The sequence below is a fragment of the Symphodus melops genome, assembly GCF_947650265.1.
Source record: "Symphodus melops genome assembly, chromosome: 9".
NCBI lineage: Eukaryota > Metazoa > Chordata > Actinopteri > Labriformes > Labridae > Symphodus > Symphodus melops.
In genome coordinates, this window is record NC_136699.1 from 22,914,831 (window position 1) to 22,933,793 (window position 18,963).

Consider the following 18,963-nt stretch of genomic DNA (forward strand, 5'->3'; position numbering starts at 1 on the left):
TTTGGGTGATCCGGCTTCACTAACCCTAACATAAGAGGTCGTGCTTATCAGTCCTACGAAGCTGGTTAAGAACCTGATTGGTCGACCCAGGGTTGCCAAGAGCGCGTTCACGTAAACAGGGCGGAGTTAGCGTCATTTAACCAATCACAATCATCAGCGCGTCTGTCGTCAGCAGATCGTCACATCTACAAACACATTAAAAAAAACTACAACCTATATTAACTATATAAATACGTTAAGACAAACAGGCTCCCAAGAGACACAGCTGCAGTAAGTGCAGGAAGGACAAAAAAAGGAAAATCTGAGATTAAAAACTGCAGCTTATATTTGTTTCATCGTTAATTCACCTTAGAACTGACTATAATAACTCGTGTTTCTTCTGAATGTGTTGCTCTGACTCTTCAAAGTGGAGAGTAGAACAGTTTTGAGAAGTTAAATTTAAGCTGCAGCTCTGACCATCACAAACAGCTATGGAGACATTAAACATTAAGAATATACAAATCAACGCCACAAGAAAATATTTGTCATTGTACATCTTTAACGAAAATGTTAAGGCGTTTTTTTAAAGTCTCTGTTGAAGGATATCAATGAAAAATAATCATTAACTTAACGGACTATAGTCTAATGTAAAATCATGCGGGACACATGAAATGTCCTCCCCTCTCTCCATCAGCTCTGGGAGATCCACCATCAAAAGATCTGATTGGTCCGTGGGCGGAGCTTTTCACAGTCCGCTCTCTTATCGCCAACATAACCTGCTCCGGAGCATGTTAGGAGTGCAGCATAAGTTACCGTGGTGATATACCAAGGTAAAAAGTAATTGACCTTCGTAGGACTGAAAACCCAGGGTTAACCCTGAAGATACCTCGCTATGCTCAAATCCTGCTTTGTAGTACAGGCCTCAGGAGCTAAGTCTTGTCAAACTTTTAAATGAAACCACAAACACAGTTCATATAATTAAAATATAATTTATTGATGACATAACTGAATACTTCATTAACACAGATGTATCAGGTCTGCCTGCAGCATGACATACTGAAGGTCTGACAATATCCTGATATTCTGTCTGAATCCAGATTTCCTGTCACAGAAGTCAAAGATTAAAAAAGCAAACATAAGTTCAAGACGGGGCTGGTGTCTGTATTAAGAAGAGCTATCTCCTCACACGGTGCTACGTCATCAAGCGCTCTGTGTCCGATGTTCCTGGCCTCATCCAGGGATCTGTGGCAAGAGTCTCCAATGATCTTTGATGGTTGAGTTTTTGATGGGAAAACCGCGGAGGGGAGGAGTTTTCATCAGACAGATCAAAATGTTCTGGAGCAGAGACAACAACGAGAAGAGAAAACAAAGAGAAACTAAAAAGAGAGTCACACCTTGGTCTGTGAACACTGCTACAGAACTGACTGTTTTTAACCTGGTTATTATTTACTGCAGAGAAAACTGCAATCCATGATGCGACTGGAACCATCTGTTTCCATGTTAGTTATGATGCAGGCCGAATTTAATGACCCGCGGGTTTTGGAAAGCCATTAAATAATGGATCATATTAGTTCAGACATCTTTGAAAAACACAACTTTATCCCTAATAAAGACTTTGCCAAATAAAAGTGAAACAGTGACATAACGGCTCTGACACAACGAGGAGATCGTGCTCCGTCTGTCATGGTCGGACTGTCGGTGAGTGGTCGTCACTCTGGTTTTTGCGGTGTGTCCGTCGTCTTGTTTTTTTGTTTTTTTTTGGCTGATTTGACATCTTGCATCAGCGTCAGCAGTCCGTGAGAGGAATCTCTCTGATTGGCTGTTCGGAGGTTTCATTTATCTCCAGATCTCAACACTGGATCAGGAAAGCCTCTTGAGGCTGTCGCTGGAGTATTCATGCTTTCACTCATTAGTGCGGTCTCTCCTTGTTTGTCGCCTCCTCCTCTTCTTTTCTTTTCCCACTTGAAGACCAACGCCATTTTCAACTTTTTATCGGACATCATTCTTGATTAGTAGGCTGCCTATATTAGGAGTGGTGACCGACAGCGGTGTGAAAATGGTCCTCTTGTATTACAACAATAGACTACCGCCGCCTGTTGGCATGGAAAGTTATTTCCTCTCACGCACACGCAGAATGTAAGTCGTGGTAGTCTTTGCGATGTGCAACTTTTTGCCCGAGACAAAAGGCGACGTCACAGGCGGCCTTCGTTGCCACTACTTCTCTGCCGTCTGCTTGGTGTGTCAGGGCCTTTAGATCTAACAACCAACAACATTACGTTTTACCTGCTTTGTTGCCACGACGACTGGCAGCTCTCAGGCCACCTGTCCTGTTCCAACTCCTCCCCTCGGCTTCCTGTTTACATCTCCTGTCTCTGTAGTCCTCCTGTTGTCCAAAGGGCTGACTGGACGCCGCTCCATCCTGAACCAACCAAAGAACAACAAAAAATAAGACAAACATTTAAAAAAAAAGTCTAAATCAATCTTCTTCAGTCATGTCGTAAACATGAACGGTCGGTGTGTGCAGTCAGGTGTTTACCTGAGCGTGCTCCGACTCTCTTGCCACCCTCCTCCTCTCCCTGGCTGACAGCAGAGGAGTCTTTTCAGGCTCTGGCGTGCGAGGTACTGGAAAAACATCTCCTAAGGGCTCTGAACACAGCAGACGCAAACAGAAGAAAGAGAATATCTGACTCTCAACTACACAAAGTTGAAGAAGAAGCAGAACACTGTGTTTCAGTAGCTTCAACATGTTTTTGGTTTTTTGTTTGTTGTGCCCACAAATTGTCAAATGTCAGCTGATAAAGATGATGTTGCAAGTACTGTCTGTTTTGGGGGCCTTCCTACAGAGAAAAAGGTTAAACTGCCTACCTGCATAACAATTTGTAAAGTGTTCTGCAAAGTCCACAACGTGCAGCTTCCGTACAGCTCTGTGTAACCTTTAAAGTACCATCTGTACTTACTTTTACTTTACTTTGTGGGGTTTGCACTCCTACTAGAAACAGTATGGAAGTAGAGCTCTTAGCTCATGGTGAAAGTTGTGACGTAGCAACAGCTCCTCCTTACTGGTTACCCATTAACTTTAATAGGAGTCTTTTAATCAAAAGAGCCCGACACTGGTTTACGATAACACCGTCTTCAGATGCAGGACGATGACCTCGGGAGCGAGACCTGAAAACTGCACAGCAATCCTGGTCTGCATCAACATGTAGCCCAGCACAGCATGCACTACACAATGAATAGATGGAAAATGTTCAATCACATCAGGTGGCTTGCAGTGAGCTGTATTTGACGTACTGACACTGTGTGTGTGTGTGTGTGTGTGTGTGTGTGTGTGTGTGTGTGTGTGTGTGTGTGTGTGTGTGTGTGTGTGTGTGTGTGTGTGTGTGTGTGTGTGTGTGTGTGTGTGTGTGTGTGTGTGTGTGTGTGTGTGTGTGTGTGTGTGTGTGTGTGTGTCGGCATCTTATACTGGTATATTGGTCACACCGATATAAAGGGCACAGCCAACTTTTTAGATTACAAAAAAATACCTCTTAAAAGTGCATCTTGTGCACCAGATTTTACGGTTCGAATGCCTTGATTAAAATCCCTCCATCATGGTGGCTTACCAATGAAAGCGCTCTCTGACTCCAGCAAAGAACCTCTCGCACTCCTCTGCAACACACACGTGTTTATGTGTTACAATAAATAGACACCATTAGTGAAGCTTCATGGCTCACACTAACAAATAGTTTCATCACTTACCACATACTCAAGTTGCCGCGGTGGGGACAGATCATAATAATCTATAAATAAAAAGGAGGACAGTGTTAGAAAAGTCTAAAGTGCCACATATAAGGAGGTTTCATGTGTAATCTGTGCAAAGCTCTCGCTTCTCCTTAGAGTAAAAAAAGTTCAGGTGTGTGTGTGTTTGTGTGTCTACAGTGATTGTGATGCAGGTGGATGCAGCAGGACAGCAGTCACAGGCGCCCAGGCTTAAACTAAATGACTTACATGCTGTTGTTGTTTAGGTGGATAGGTTTGTCTGGAGTATTTAGCTGCACGGGCCTACTGTAGATCAGGTTTCATCATCCACATACAGACCTCAAGTTAATATCAGGTGTAAATGAGGGACGTGTAAAAGACACTCCTCTGAAACTTTCTGCAACAGAACAAATAGGACGTTAAACAGTGTGGTGAGCTCTTACTGCCTTGGACCGTACACCTCTGGCTGCTGAACTGCTGATAAGGATCCCTGTAGTCCCGCCTCCTCCTATTGGCTGTACCGTCTTCCTCCAGTTTAGGAACGTCACTAAACCCCAGCCTGGATTCACCGTCTGACTCACAAGAACACAAACAGATCCGTCACATCTGATACCTGATGTGCAGTGGAGTACAGCACAGACTTTCTGGTCTACCTGTGTATTTGAGCTGAAGGGAGTCGTGGATCCTCAGCAGGTTTCTGGGCTCCACATTTCTGGAGGTCGGCCTTCGGACAGGCGCCTGGAGCCTCAGCCTGGCCATATCAAAGACGTCAACAGGGGGACGCTCCCGAAGTCTGGAAAAAATATTTATCAGAGTCAAACTGAGTCCAGAAGAATCCTGACACTCATAATGTGGAGAAAGAGGTGGCAGAGTTATTAGTTATCTATCATTTAACCATTACTTTAAACTAACTTTTTGAACCGTTTCTTCTTAATTGTTTCAACCCTTTGTCACACAAACCTGACAACACTGCAGATGAATGTAACTCTGGTCAAAAGTGTTTAAGAGCTAAAAACCTGACCTGATGATCGGGGAACCCGACTTTAAGGAAACATATTCTCCTCCTCTTCAACCAGTGTGAATAAGTCTCAGAGCTCCTCAAAACATGTGTGAAGCGTCTTGTTCTGAGTCCCCTCTAATCCTGTATTTGATCGTGTTTATAAACCCCTCTATTTCAGCCCTGCTCAGAACAGGCTGTTTCTGTCGCTTTAAATATGTAAATGAGCTGTGTCTGACCACGCCCCTCTCTGGAAGGGCTCGGGTGTATTCAGGCTCTCACTCCATATCCTATTGTTTACGGTGAGAATTCAGACTCTGAGGACAGAACAAACACCCAGCTGTGAGATTGTCACCCACCTGGGGGAGGGGCTACTGCCCTTTGTGATGTCATGAAGGGAAAATCTATAAACGGCTTGTTTGAGCACACATTTACTGAGAAGTGGAGCAGGAAAAAGAGGATGGCCTTTTCTTATCATGTGGGGGTTTGTAAACAGACTAGGGACATATTAATGATAGAATAACATGGTAAAGTGTATTTTGCAAAGCATGTGACCGTTCAAGCTCTAAAAACTCACTGTATGTATAATCCAGCTAGCTGCAGCATGACAACATCATTTGTAAACTGACTGTTTGTACAAGTAAAGCACTGTGTTAAAACAATTTAAACAGCACAAAGCTAACATGAGTATTCAGTACAATCTTATTCAAATATTGTTTTTTATGTTCTTTTTGCATGTGTCAGGTCTGACCTGTCACTTGGAGGAGAGTCCAATTCCTCCCAGTCGCCCTGTTGAAGGCAATCCTCCAGTCGCTTCTGTTCACTGCGGAGCTGCCGACGGAGCGCAGACAGTTCACTGAACACATTGTGCTGATCTCCTGAAAACACACACAGTCATGATACTCAGTAATAAGTTGGTCATGATTCATGGAACGAGTTCTAATGTCTGCTGGAACGTTCGAACAAAGCTGCAGAGTTAACACCTGCAGCTCGGAGCTGATTCCTACAAGCAGGGACCGGAGGAGACTGGAGACCAGACAGGGAGTGCTCCTAAAAGAGAGAAAGGTTAGAGGTGTAAAAAGAAGCGGCGCCCAGAGGCTGAGAGATTACATCATTAACCACGAGTGAGCTGCCGACAGTACTCTCTCTTTTAGAGGAGACACTCACAGACAGGGGGGCAGCAGAGTGCAGGCTGTCCACTGTGGGGGGCCTCGGCGTGTACTGCTGTCGCCCATGTCTTCTTTGCAGAGTAGGGATCGGAGGGGAGGGCTCCCTGCAAACCTGAGAACACATCCACCCAATCAGCACGCTGAGCTTTGAAGAGCTGTGATGGAACGAACTCTTGATTGTTCTGGCACCTTATGTATGCTTTGGTATAAATCCCATATATCGGCACTTCAACTTCGATCCCCATCGAACACTTAATAACAGTTTGATTTTTATTTGTAAACCATGCTGTAGGAGTAAGATGATATAAGGACATTATGATTCAATTTAGTAGGGCTGAGAGGTCAAATTACCAGCAGATGGACCCAGGAGTTGACCTCCATTTGGTCACATAAATCACTGCAATATTTGGCTACTTTTCACTTTTTACCAGTTATCTAATGGTCTCTTCCTCTCCAAAACAAACACACAGTCATATGAAGTTCACTTCAAATCACAGACTAACGCAGTGTCATGTCAAAGTATCTTTGTTTTCTTCATGTCTTTGCTGCCGCACTTTTCATTAAGCTGGAAAATCTCAAATAAAATATACAAATCTTTGTTCCTCAGATCATAAGCTCCTCTGAGTGTAATTTTCCTGCTTGATTTTAGGTCAGGATCCTTTCAGGGCTCATCAATCCATCCATCATCTGTACTGACTCTCCAGTTCGGGGTCCCTGGATCTCTAGAGAGGCAGCCGAATCACAGAGCTGACACATAGGGCCTGATTTACTACGATCTCAATTAAAGAGTACTAAATTGCGTGTTCAAAAAAAAAAAAGTTTGCACGTTTGGCTTGTGGGCGTTTTGCGGGTGATTTACTAAGAACATTTGTGTGAATAACGTCAGGTGCAAACCTTGTGGAGGCGGTAGTATTTCTGTCAGGCTTTTGCGTGTTCTACTGGTTTACGTCACAGAGAGTTTGGACGGAAAGCTGGACGACTGCAAGCGCAAAAGAGTAGTATATAGTAGTAATAGTATATTAGTTAGAGGCAAATGAACGTCCAGTATTTTCAAGTAATAGCAGATAAATGTGAATGTAACAAAAGGAAAAAGTGGCTTATAAGAAAACCTCGGTATTAAACACAGTCCTCTCTGGCACTGGTGCGCAGTGTGTGTGCCACTCGTGGCATCGTTGCGCACAAGAAGCTGGTCAGCGCTGTGTCTGGCAACAGGTACTGAAGTTGGGGGTACAAGCATGGTGAGCCCCCCATTCAAGCGTGTACTAACTTACCTTCTTTGCATTTCCTACTCCCAGTATTTTGCACGCTGAGGCAGAAACGCCTTAAGGCAAACGTACTGTTTGGACAATACATGTTGTTTTGCTCACACGAAAGACGCAATCCTCACTGCACGCTGTTAGTAAATCAGATAGCACATTTTTTGCTGGTGGTATCTAGTTTGTCCCTCCTATCCCCTTTCACTTTCCTCTTTAACTAAACCCAGAGAAAACCTCATGAGATTAAGGAAAGGTGTTAGCAGAATTCATAAAGGACAATCAGACCATCTGACGTCATTCCCACTCGGCTACGTAGTCATGCAACGGAGGAGATGACGTGGGTCTGCTGTGGGGAAAATACAGTTGGAATTTGAATAAAAGGAGACTATGGTTAACGACAAAAGTGAAACCAAACGGTTGTCACATTGAGAATGATTTCTCCCGCTCAACTTCCTGTCCGCTCATAAACCAACATTCATCCTAAATAAGGGCTGTGGCTACTTTCCATCACTCTCTCTCCTGATTTCCTTCTCTAAAACATGAACTTGAGAGCTGAAGGATGACTAAAGACTTTCAGAGCAGAGGATGTTTCTTCCTACTAACCTCGTCCACTCGAGCCTGCCTCTCCCTCTCGTACTGCCTCCTCAGCTCTGCATTCTCCTTCTCTTCTTCTTCTGTCTTCTTCCTCTCTGCCTCCCTTTTCTTCTGCTCAGCCAGCTGAATCAGCTCTTCATTCTTCACCTTTTGCTGACAGACCGCAGCAGATGAACGAGAAGGGAAGAAGAGTCAGTTTTAACATCTTGTGACTTGAGTTACCTGTCGTCCAATGCGTTCTCATCACTGATAGATCAAGTTCAGGTATGAAACCCGAGTGTAATCCATGTCCAAATCGTAGTTTAAAGGATGCTCACCTCCATTTCCTTCAGTTTCTTCCTCTCTTGTTCTTCTTCAAACTCCCTTTGGATGCGAGCTCTCTGCTCTGCCAGCCTCTTCTCCTCTTTCTCTTCCTCTAATCTTGTCCGTTCTCTCTCCTCCGCCTTTTTACGCATTTTCTCGTCAATCTAAACACACACCCGAAAAACACATTCAACTTCAGGCTGTAGAGCTGGGACAAAATAATGAAAACCCTCATTTCTTTCTCGTGGTATTCTACCAGCAGCTAGCTACATTTGTTAAGTGAAAGATGGCTGGCAGTTTAAGTACGCTTGATCCCAAAGTCTGCTTCATTTGATCAGGGTGAAAACAAACTGTACTCATTTTGTACTTGGGGCTGTTTCGTCTCGACATGATTCATGTGTACCCCAGTATGGTCCACGCTCAAACAAGGAAGTGGACGTCATTCTAAACGGCTTCTGTCGCTTCAAAAACCATCCTATCAGCGGAGGACAGGCGCCTGTGTAGTAGGAAGAGGATCGTCTCAGAAAAACATCCATAGTTAACAGGATGGACTCAGCCTGTGATTGGTGGCTGTGGTTGTCTCTTCTTCTTTCTGCTTCTGGTGGATTTACAACACAATGCGCAGACTGCCACCTGCTGTATCGGACCGGGTGCATTTGAAAGTGTACGGAGCAATGTTACTCAGGTGAACGCATACCAGCGAGGGACAGAGGAAGGGGGAGCAATCGTGTTCGGGCAAGGGACCAAAATAATCATATGTGCTGTGACAACGCCCTGGATGACGTTCAAGAAAAACACAGCTGGAAACAGCAGCAGCAGATGTTTAAAGACGCACCTGCTGTTTGAGGTAAGCTTTGTACTTGTCCTGCTCCTGGACATGCTGCTGGCTGGGCTGGTTGGAAAAAACGTTGCCTCTTGCAAACTGGGGGGTTTGAACATGGGCGAAACCTAGAAGAGGAGGAAAAAAAGAAATTCTTGGATGAATTGGATCGAATGGTTTCGTCTTAAAGATTTGTCTTTTTCCCTGTTTTTTAAATCATCATTATCAAACTTACAGTCGTAAAAACAATGATGCATGTGTGTTTAATATTGTTTTAGTGAAAGCTGTATATAACAATATATTTAGCAGAAAAACAGTTACCGCTCCTGTTATTAGAGTTATGGGTGCTGCACCCAGATACAGTACCAGAGACCCTCTCGTTAGGGTCGGGGAGCTCTGGCCGGCGGGCAGCTGTTGTCATGGCCGTCGCTCTCCTCTGCCACTGCTCCGGGTTGATGTAAGCCTCCTCGTTGAATTTGTGCATCTGATTTAAGTCAGCTGGGAAAAATAAACAAGTCGTTAAAATATCCACTACAAGCCGCGTAGAGAGAGAGAGGACGTGACATTCTGGGGCCTACCGATGAGATTTCCAGTGCTGTCTCGGAGTGGGGCTCCGCCTCCTCCCCGACCCCAGGGCTGGTGGTTCTTCATGTCCAACTCCAGTTGGGCTTCGTAGCGTTCCGTCTCCTCCCTCTCCTGACACCTCCGCTCCTGCTGCTCCTGGATCTGACGGGAAGTTCTTTATTAGAGCCCTCAAAGCATAACAATCTCTCAAACTTGCTCTTCTATAAAAACGTCATCCTGGCGTGGCCTTCAGTAAGCCATGACATCTCCACAGATTGAATAGCCTTCCAGTGAACCTTTACTCTGAACTAGATTTTTTTTAATAAACCGTACACAGAAGAAAAAACTGCAAAGATGCATTTCATTGATATATATATAGTGTACTGTCTATATCAGCTCAGGAGGCATTGGAAGTGCTGTCGTACTCCAAATCGGTCTTGGTTTGAGGACCGGACTTGGGACTCTCTGCCTCGTCTTTGAATCGGTCCAGACTACCACCGATCGGCTATTTGCTAACATCGTCACTGTGATAAGAGGGAAAGCGTCCCTTTCTCGGAAAAATTAATTAAAATTAAAAAAAACTCCAGGTCAAATGTAGTTTAATTTTTATCCCCCCGTTATGGTCACAACCTTCCTGGTGTTACGATCTCAGTGAGTGACCCGCCCCCAGCACACATGATGATGATTTATCAGTGATGTTTATGATCTTGGTCTCTAAAGCTCTCGGAGCACTCGGTACTGACTACATAACTAGACATGAGTTAAAAAACAAACGTAAGTATGTATCCTACAATACACAAGTTTCAGGCACCACAGCACATGACTTTGGGAGGGATCAGGGATTTTGGTCACTGAAGGGAGCAGTTGAGTAGATTTGGGTTTACAAAGCAACTAGAGGGTTGAGGGGAGGGGAATGGACAAGACTGAGGAGACACTGGGACTCTGAACACGAGACTTAATGAGGGTAGAAGGGTTCTTTTTCTTCTTACAGTCTATCGTCATTCTCTTAACTACATCAGGTTTACCTTGTTGTAAAGCTCGTTGCTCACTCTCCCAGAAGCGTCCTGCCAAAATACCACAGGCTAATGCAGTGAAAAGTTACCTGGCACCTCTTTATTTTATTGCTTTGTTCCACATGTCAACAAATAATGACACTGTTCATGCGTGTTTAGTGAATCAACAGAATGAACAAAGCCTTCTTGCACAGTCAGTCAATATACTGTGAATGCAGACATCAACCCTAATGTTCTCAATACTCATCAGCTGAGGGGTGTCATAGCCACCCTTGAAATCTGATTGGCTGTTTGCGTTGTCAGAGGTAGGACTTCTGGCTTGTTTTTGGAAAAGGCTGCTTTTAGTTTCTTTTCTTTGTATCTTAAATTGTAAATAAAAATACATCTTTAGCCGGTTTCACATGTGCACTCCGGATAATATCTAAATATTTTCATGAGGTCTGCTCTGGAGATCCTCCTGACCTGGCTCTTCACATATACTCCTCACAGCGGGAGACTATCCCTGTCAGATGGAATGGGGGGCGGGGGGGTCTCCTGGGGTAAGATGTGACACGATGCTATAATGACAATACTCGCTTTGTGTAGTCCAACAGAATGACAACATCAACAAAAGGGCAGAGAAGAACATTTTGACAAACAGAAAACACAATGCAGCCGTTTAATTACGTGCTCAGAGATGGTCGTGTGCAGACTCTCTATGCACCTTGCTGCAGTAACAGTATAGACATGTCACTCCCCTTTCTATTGGCTCGAGGTGAATTCTATTGGGAATATCCTGCTGCATTCAGTACATCAGCCCACTGGGACTGGCTGCAGAAAAAAAATACTCAGGTTCCAGAAGGAGAAACTCCAGGTGAAGCCCGAGCAAAAAATCTGTTTGCGTTCACATAAGACAGCTCTTGCTGGAAATATGCAGAGGTTTTCAGGAGATGTCCACATGTGTGAAAAAGGACATATTTCATTCAACAGCTTCATGGGAATGTAATGCACAATTTCTGTTGTTGTATTGTTTTCAGTGAGACAGTGTGCAGGACACTCTGCATACGTCAGAGCCACAAATGAGCCACACCCGTCAAAAAGAGTCTGGACAGGCTCCGGATCCGTCACAGCCTTTGAGGTTGTTCAAATCTGAATTATTTAGTATTTTAAAAAGTGTTGTGTATGCTTTACCAATTCTCCAGCCATTCTCTTCTCTGTACATTTTGCCTCCTTGTACATCTCTAGAACAAACAGTTCTATCCTTGTTGGAGACATTATCAGAATAGAGCTTTTAGACCTTAACGTCTGAACTAGATGGTTTTTGTTTCAGAATATAGGTTGTGTTTGAGGAACTGGAGAATACAGTCCTTTTACTGTACATGAAGAAGAAAACTCGGTTCACCTACTTGTTGTTTTAAAGCGTCCCTGTAGCTCATAATTCTGTCCCTTGGTGATCTGGGTTTCTCTGAATGGAAAACCCTAACACGAGAGTCCGCAGCAGCAGCAGCAGCAGCAGCCGGGATGCTCGACCTGTCAGAAGAGTTCAAGAGTCTCATCATGAAGATCTGATGATGACATGTTATCAATCAGTTCTTTAATCTAGGACATTATAAACAAACTTTACAACCAGATGCTTGTGTGAATAATGTTAGGTTAGAAACTTTGAGGTGGTTAACACTACGTGACTTCAGTTTCTACTCATCATTCGTTTGTATACAGAGACGGTTGTTTCCTTGGAAACGGTGAACTGGAGCCAAATGTGTAGAGGACATATTTACTGTATTGGAAGCTCTGGAAAGCTGCTGCCACTGTGCTGGCTGTGAGGGCTGTTGCTACCAAACCGGCTGGGCACAGCTCCCCCTGGTGGAACGTTCCAGTAGGATATCGGGAGGCCAGCGCCAGGAACAGGCAGGTGACCATCTAAACAGAAAAAAAAGTACATCTCAGAATGACAATAGTGGTGAATGTCGTCTTGTGTGTCGCCGACTTCAGATGGTTTGACTGTCATGTAGCTGAGGAGACCGGTGCTCACAGTAGGCCATGTTTGGGTCAAGCTGATTTCTGGTGCCATAGTAGTGATAGGGCTCTCTGTACGGGCTCCTGTAGGCGTCACTGACGGTGGAAGGAGGATGAGGAGCAAACAAGGGGAGTCTGGACACACAGAGAAGAATATTAAGTAATCAACAATACCAGCGTCTCACTCGCAGATCTTAAACTTTATGATGATGTTTGAATTTGAAGATCGAAATGAATGAAAAGAGGATGAATCAGACATTTTTCCAGACATTATTTTGACAGTTTAGTTTGCTTCTACACAAGTAAGTGATACATAGGCCTGAGGTCACACTCATAAATAGACAGGATGTACTGCATTACCCCGTTTCCACCGAGCGGTCCGGCTCGGTTCGTCTCGGTACGGCACATATTTTGTGGTGTTTCCATAGACTAATCCCGGGACAGATTCCCAAATAACGATCCGTACCGTCCCACTTTTTGGGACCCTTCCGTTGGGGTGCCAAGAATGTGGAGCCGACCCGAAAAGGTGGAGCTAAAAAATGAAGTCCTCTGATTGGTTGAAAGAATCGTCACTTCCCGCGTGACATCAGCTAACTAAACTCTGCCGTGTTTTAACCATTGACTGTAACACACAGCTGATTGTTTGGTGGTTTACACGCCGCCTACCAAATAGGGCACGGTTGGCTGTGGAAACGTAAACGGGATCGGGCTTAACCGAACCAAACTGTACCGATCCGTACCGGACTGCTGTGTGGAAACGGGGCTTATGTTGAAGTTGTCGATGTACCTGGGGGTGTCCACGGCTCTGGGGAAGGAGGGGGCTGCATGTTGACTGCTGGGGGACAGGCCTCTGGCCCCGAGGCCCAGAGCAGAGCTGTAGTCCAGCAGAGGGGACTGGAAGGCCACATGGGGCTGCTCAGGGGGAGACGTCTCTCTCTCTCTTCCACATGTCCTCTCATGATAAGACACACCTCTGGAAGAGGATTTGTTCTCCCCTGTTGCTAATGGCTCTAAAACCTGATGATCCTTCCTCCGGCTCACTCCGAACTGTCTGATTCGGTCCGGCTGGTTTGTGAAACAGTGCGGACATGTGGCATGTAAGCAGAGGATTAACATCGCTCTGATCGTTTCTCTGTTTGAGCTGCAGCTGAAATATTACAACCGTTCCACACGCCACCAGTACACAATCAAAGAAATGAAAAATGACAGCAGTTACAGTGCAGAGTAATACAAGCTTTTCAACTCAAATGTTTGTCACTCGCTGACCTGTTTCTCAGGATCATTGACACCAGTCGCAGCAACTTTCAGCTCCAAATCTTTCTCCCTGCAACAAGGACACCTTTAATGTTGTTGTCAGAACACGTCAGGCATTAAAGAGCAGAAATCCAGAGCGATGATTCAAGAGAGAGCAAGTAGAAGTTTAAGGTTTTGCTCAATGACACTTTGAGGAAAAATGAGGCACTTGACATGATAGAAGAAGTCCCCGATCTTCTATAATATCTTCCATCTGTCTGCATGAAGAGGTCAGTGACAGAGTACCTCTTCCTGTTCCTGTGCTGTTCAGCGATCTGCTCCTGCAGCTGCTGTCTGTAGTGCTCCTTCTTTCTCTGTAAAGCATCTTTTGTGTCAGCTAATCCTAAAAGAAAGAACAAGACAGCATATTAGAAAATGAGCAGATTTATTTCAATGTCTTGCCAAACAATATATCAATGAAAACAACTCTTTTCATGTAGCAACACCTCGTTGAATGTATTCTGCTTATTTTCTTAAAATACTGTAGCTTGGATTTAAACACAATCAGTTCATACTGAGAAATCAGTCGTACCTATTAGAAGGCCGGTGGCAAACTCAGCGTCCTCTTTCTTGGTCAGTGCTCTCGACCTCCAGCCTTCTCTTGCAACACCGACAGGAAGCTCCCCCTCCTCCCTGGGAAACGCCAAAGACGGATTTAAAGACAACAGGGAATGGAGACAAAAGAAAAAAATCAGCCTTTCTAAAAAGCTTTGAACACAAAAGCATTAAAAAGGAAAAAAAAATCCTCCAGAGTACCTGCCATCAGTCTTTTTGGATCTCCTCTCATAAATGTCCTCAAACGCAGTACGTCTGCCTCCAATCAGCTCCAACTCCTCCTCCTCTGAGTCCCTATCCACCGGCTTTCTGAGCCTGTCACGATGCCTCGGGGGAAAGGAAGCACACTCTTCATCCTCCTCGGTGTAAAGGGGCTCGGCCTCTGCAGGACGTGAAGCCCTTTGTGACCGCCTGTCCTCTGGAAGAAGAGCCTCGGCATCCCTTTGTGAGCGGGCTCCCTGACCGGGGAGAACAGCAACCTGCTCTCCAAGAGAAGATTTCTGAAAGAAACGTGAAGAGGCAACTGTTGTTAAAAAAAAACTAAAGAGAAATAAAATAGGGGTCTAAAGCCGAAACACATAAACCAAATGTGTGCCTTCTTGATTTATTGTGACCACTCCCTCTCTGTACACTCTGGGAGGAAGATATGGAGACAGGCTTGTGAGAGGATTCCATTTATCGATCACGGATGTCAATGTTATGCAGACAAAAGAAGAAAACGGCAGCAAATATACTGAGTGTCAGTATTGGGAGGGACACACGTCAGGTTATCAACCATCTCGAATACTCTTAGTGAGCTAAGTTCATGAGTTTAAAAAGTAACAATGTGAAGAAGTTTACCTTGACAGACCTCCTGGTACTGGAGTGCATTAATGGTCCAGGCTGCCCGGGGTCCAAGTTCTTCTTCTGCAACATACATTTTAACTGTCATGAGTTGATCGCTGCACCCGTCTCTTCAGGGAGAGCACAGGCTTATCAAAGAAGAACAGAGCTTAACCGTTTGACGCCTTGTTTCCAAGTATTAAAACATTCTGCTTTCAACTAGAGGCTAAATGAAGTTGAGATATTACATAAAAATAGCACATAGATAGCACATCAAAAAGATGTTGTCTCCAATTGTTCCTATGACAAACTAAAGCTTGCAAAAGTTTCCGAGGTATGTACTGAAAGTGCATCAACCGGCAGCGGAGGAATACATACGCTATTTTAGCTGCATTTGGAGCGGAAGCGGTTTGATGCAAATTCACCACAATAGGCGTCAAAGCTGCTCCAGCTAACTGTTCATTCAACTTGATCAAACTCAGGCCCCTTGTTCATTTTCAATGAGTAGAGAGCGTTTGCAGCAGCAGCCCAGAAAAGAAGAAGCGCAGCGTCCAGCGTGTCTTTTAAAGTTTATTAAGCCTCACATGTGACACCATGACATGTGAGCAGAATGTACTGTGTATCAATCCCTTTTAATGATAGTACTATTGTCTGCAGCTGTAGGATAGACTCTGATTACATATGATGTGTTTAATAAGATCTCGGTCTGAAAGTCAGAGTTGCTGTTCTGAAAATTAGATTTTGAAACACTTGTATTAATCCCTGAGGGGAAATTCTGATTTTAGAGTCCTGCTTCTCTCACAAACGCACTAACAGGACCTGTGGACATGCTTTAGTGCAGAGAAGTCAGAGTGCGGCTGCGACACACTGCTACAAAGGGAGCGCACCGGAGCATCATCATGTGCCGAGTGCCCCGCCTTTTTTGTGCGGCAGCGCCGACTGCTTCAACTCGAAAATCTCTCGATTTTTTCAGAAAGGTGCTGCTGACGTCACCGCCGCTCTTCTCCAAAAGTATCATATTCACTGTACTTTTGGCGTGTGAGGATCGTGTCTTGTAGCCGCATCCTCTTTGCTTCGTGCGTGATCGGGAAATAAAACAAAAACATCCGAAAGAAACGAGCATGTCGATCATCCAGCGGCTGTTGTCTACAGACTGTTGTCCTAGAGACAGGATGGACGCTTCGTGCACACTTTTGAGCAAATCCTGAATCTCCTGTCTGCACAAACAATGGGACCTTTTTAGGTTCCAACGATGAAGAAAATGATGCCTCTGTTACCGACGGCAAAACAACAACTCCTCAACTCTTGAGCAGTCGAGACTAAAGTTAAGTACAAATAGCCAAACATTGAACGTAAAAAAAAAAAGGCCTTTAGGTTCATCTACAGCCAATCTCAAGTCAGCAGGAAGTCTGTGGGAGTCACCTGAGACATGTAGCGTCTGTAGTCCAAACGGAGCTCATGCTGCAGCCTCTGTTTCTTCCTCTCGTACTCCACACCGAGGGGAAGTCCCACACTGTAATTCTCCTCTGAAAAGACACATCCGTCCATTTTTAAAAGAGTTTCACGCAAAAACAACATGACATCTATTTATCGGCTCATTGTTCCCAAAAAATAACATGACAAAATAAGAATTAAAGGAAGTTTATTTTGAAAGGTACTTTACCTTTCCCTTGTGCTATTGAGTTGGGAGGAATGTTCTCCTTAACAGTAGAGCCGTACACGTTGTGGGGCTTTGTCTGTAAGTCCAAATAGATACATGATAGGATCATTTTAAAAGGGCGCGTTGTTTTTAACTCAACATTCACCAACCGTGCCTTGTGTTTGATTCTTGTGACATAGGAATAATTAAGAAATGCATTATTTACTTTGGGTAGTATTTTAAAATATAAACATGTTTTGGTAATACGCAGGGTCGGGTTTGCATGACAATTTGACAAAATGAACATCTGTATTAAATAAAACACTACGAGCTCAATCCTGAGGCGACGCCTGGATCTGAGATGACAAATGGAGAATCAACAACTGAACAATCATCGGTGCAACACACCTTTATTTCCATATAAGGAGGATCCTGTTCTAAACTGGCTTTATCCTCAGCCACTCTCGCCTTGCGCTCCCTGATGAAGTTCACAAATTCATCATCCATCTCTTCAGGGCTTAGTCACAGTCCAACTGGGAAGGGAAAATGCCATGCCTACAGCACAGACGAGAGGCAGTGGACGCTTGGGGAAATCTATGGCAGCTGATTGGCTCTTTTTCGGCAGTGGAGAGACGACTCCCTCCACCTGTTGTCAACTGGCAGAGCGGACGATCCTGGAAAAACACACAGGATAAAAGAAGACTCAACAGGTGAAGAGCTGTGTATCATGTTTACGATGGTTAAAGGCTCCTCGATCATGGTAAAAAGCCTAATCTTTGGACTGATACTGACATTGTGATTATTAAACATGATTTGTCAATGATCTACATTGCATGCATTTATCAAACTTGAACATTTGCAACACTTTGACTTTCTGAACGTTTTGAAAAAAAAAGCAATGCATGAAAATAAATGTGTAAAAAAACAAACAAAAATAATCCTAAATGATAATAATAGAATGACTTCAAATTTGCTTTTGAGGAGGTGGTGATGAGCTCCTGTTGCCAAAAGATGAAAACAACAAACCACTGACCTCACGATGGTGACTGAGGAAGCAAAACCATCATCTATTGAAATAATACTGTTAACTTAACGAATATTGATATGGATATATAGTGTGTTTATTTATCACTACTTTAAAACATCCAAGCAGCAACAGGGAAAACAAGCTCTCCTTGCAGCCATGATTAAGGGATATAACAACGGGTTTTAAATGATGAGCAGGTAATAATCAGTAGGGATGTAAAGATGAACCGATTGAAAAATCGATTTGAAAGTGTAATGGTTCTCTGAATAATGAACCACAGTAATAACTTTGTGGGTTTTAACAGATATAGAAATCGAAGATGTCTTTTAAAATCGGGGGTGTGGAAGCATTTTGGCTTCAAGACAGAAAATGAAAAGAGGTGAGACAATAACAGAAAAACTGTGCTCAAAGCAGATGAAGAACAACACAAACAGCACAGCCAACATGATGCAGCATTTAATGGAGAGCACAATGAGAAGATCCGATCACCTCCCCTTAAACATTAAAAGGCTAAACCACACTGAGAAGCAGGTTAGAAGCATCTACACGAGTCTGTTTCACGCATCATTTATCTCCAGTCTCATTTTGTAAAATACATCTTGAATCGTATCGTGAGTTCAGTAAATCTTTACATCCCCAGTAATCAAATCGATTACCTGCGAGATTTGTCAGTGGAGCAGGTCAATCATGTTTTACCAGGAAGACAAACTTGATCCTTATGAATCAACTCGATAATATTTAATCGCAGGAAAACGTTATCTGAATAGATATCGACATCGTGTAATTACGGTAAACCATATTGATAATCAGCTTACCGTAATTGCTAACGTAGCGGTCACTGTAATTTTGCCGTTGTCAAGCAACCACATCGAACACAGTGTCACATTCCGTAGTTACAGTTGGCTGTTGCTCTCATGGGATACACGTTTGGACATTGTTTATAGTAATATAGCTCACGTTTGCTAGCTTGTTAGCTGTAACTAAGGAAACGGAAACTAAAAAAAGCTAAATGAAGCCAATAAAAGCGTCTCAACCAGCTAGCCTTAGCCATGTAAGTTAGTGCTCTCTTATTATTCTTATATTTAGTTAAATAAAACCTACTTCTGAGTTTAGCGTCTCTGGAAATGGCAGTCACTGTTTGTTAGCTTGAAAATGTTGGCGGCTCCGGTCCTCTTTCTTCACCTTCTTTCAAACCAGCA

The 18,963-nt window shown here is 43.9% G+C and overlaps 1 protein-coding gene across 1 annotated transcript; it reads right to left on the reverse strand.

Annotated features, from left to right (window-relative positions):
• Positions 1 to 952: 952 nt before the first annotated feature.
• On the reverse strand, positions 953 to 18,951 carry LOC306829861 (centrosome and spindle pole-associated protein 1-like). The gene is made up of 28 exons (XM_079353056.1): positions 18,866 to 18,951; positions 17,146 to 17,411; positions 16,762 to 16,828; positions 16,521 to 16,624; positions 15,117 to 15,182; positions 14,478 to 14,776; positions 14,254 to 14,354; positions 13,968 to 14,064; positions 13,695 to 13,752; positions 13,216 to 13,493; positions 12,445 to 12,563; positions 12,191 to 12,332; positions 11,819 to 11,942; positions 9,435 to 9,582; positions 9,223 to 9,354; positions 8,872 to 8,984; positions 8,051 to 8,200; positions 7,743 to 7,886; positions 5,882 to 5,995; positions 5,698 to 5,764; positions 5,466 to 5,592; positions 4,371 to 4,510; positions 4,161 to 4,289; positions 3,718 to 3,758; positions 3,582 to 3,627; positions 2,516 to 2,625; positions 2,263 to 2,398; positions 953 to 1,314 (listed from the first exon to the last, which is right to left on the reverse strand). Exons 2-28 carry the CDS (start codon positions 17,242 to 17,244, stop codon positions 1,172 to 1,174), a joined length of 3,294 nt encoding a protein of 1,097 aa, XP_079209182.1. The 5' UTR covers positions 17,245 to 17,411; positions 18,866 to 18,951; the 3' UTR covers positions 953 to 1,171.
• Positions 18,952 to 18,963: the final 12 nt, after the last annotated feature.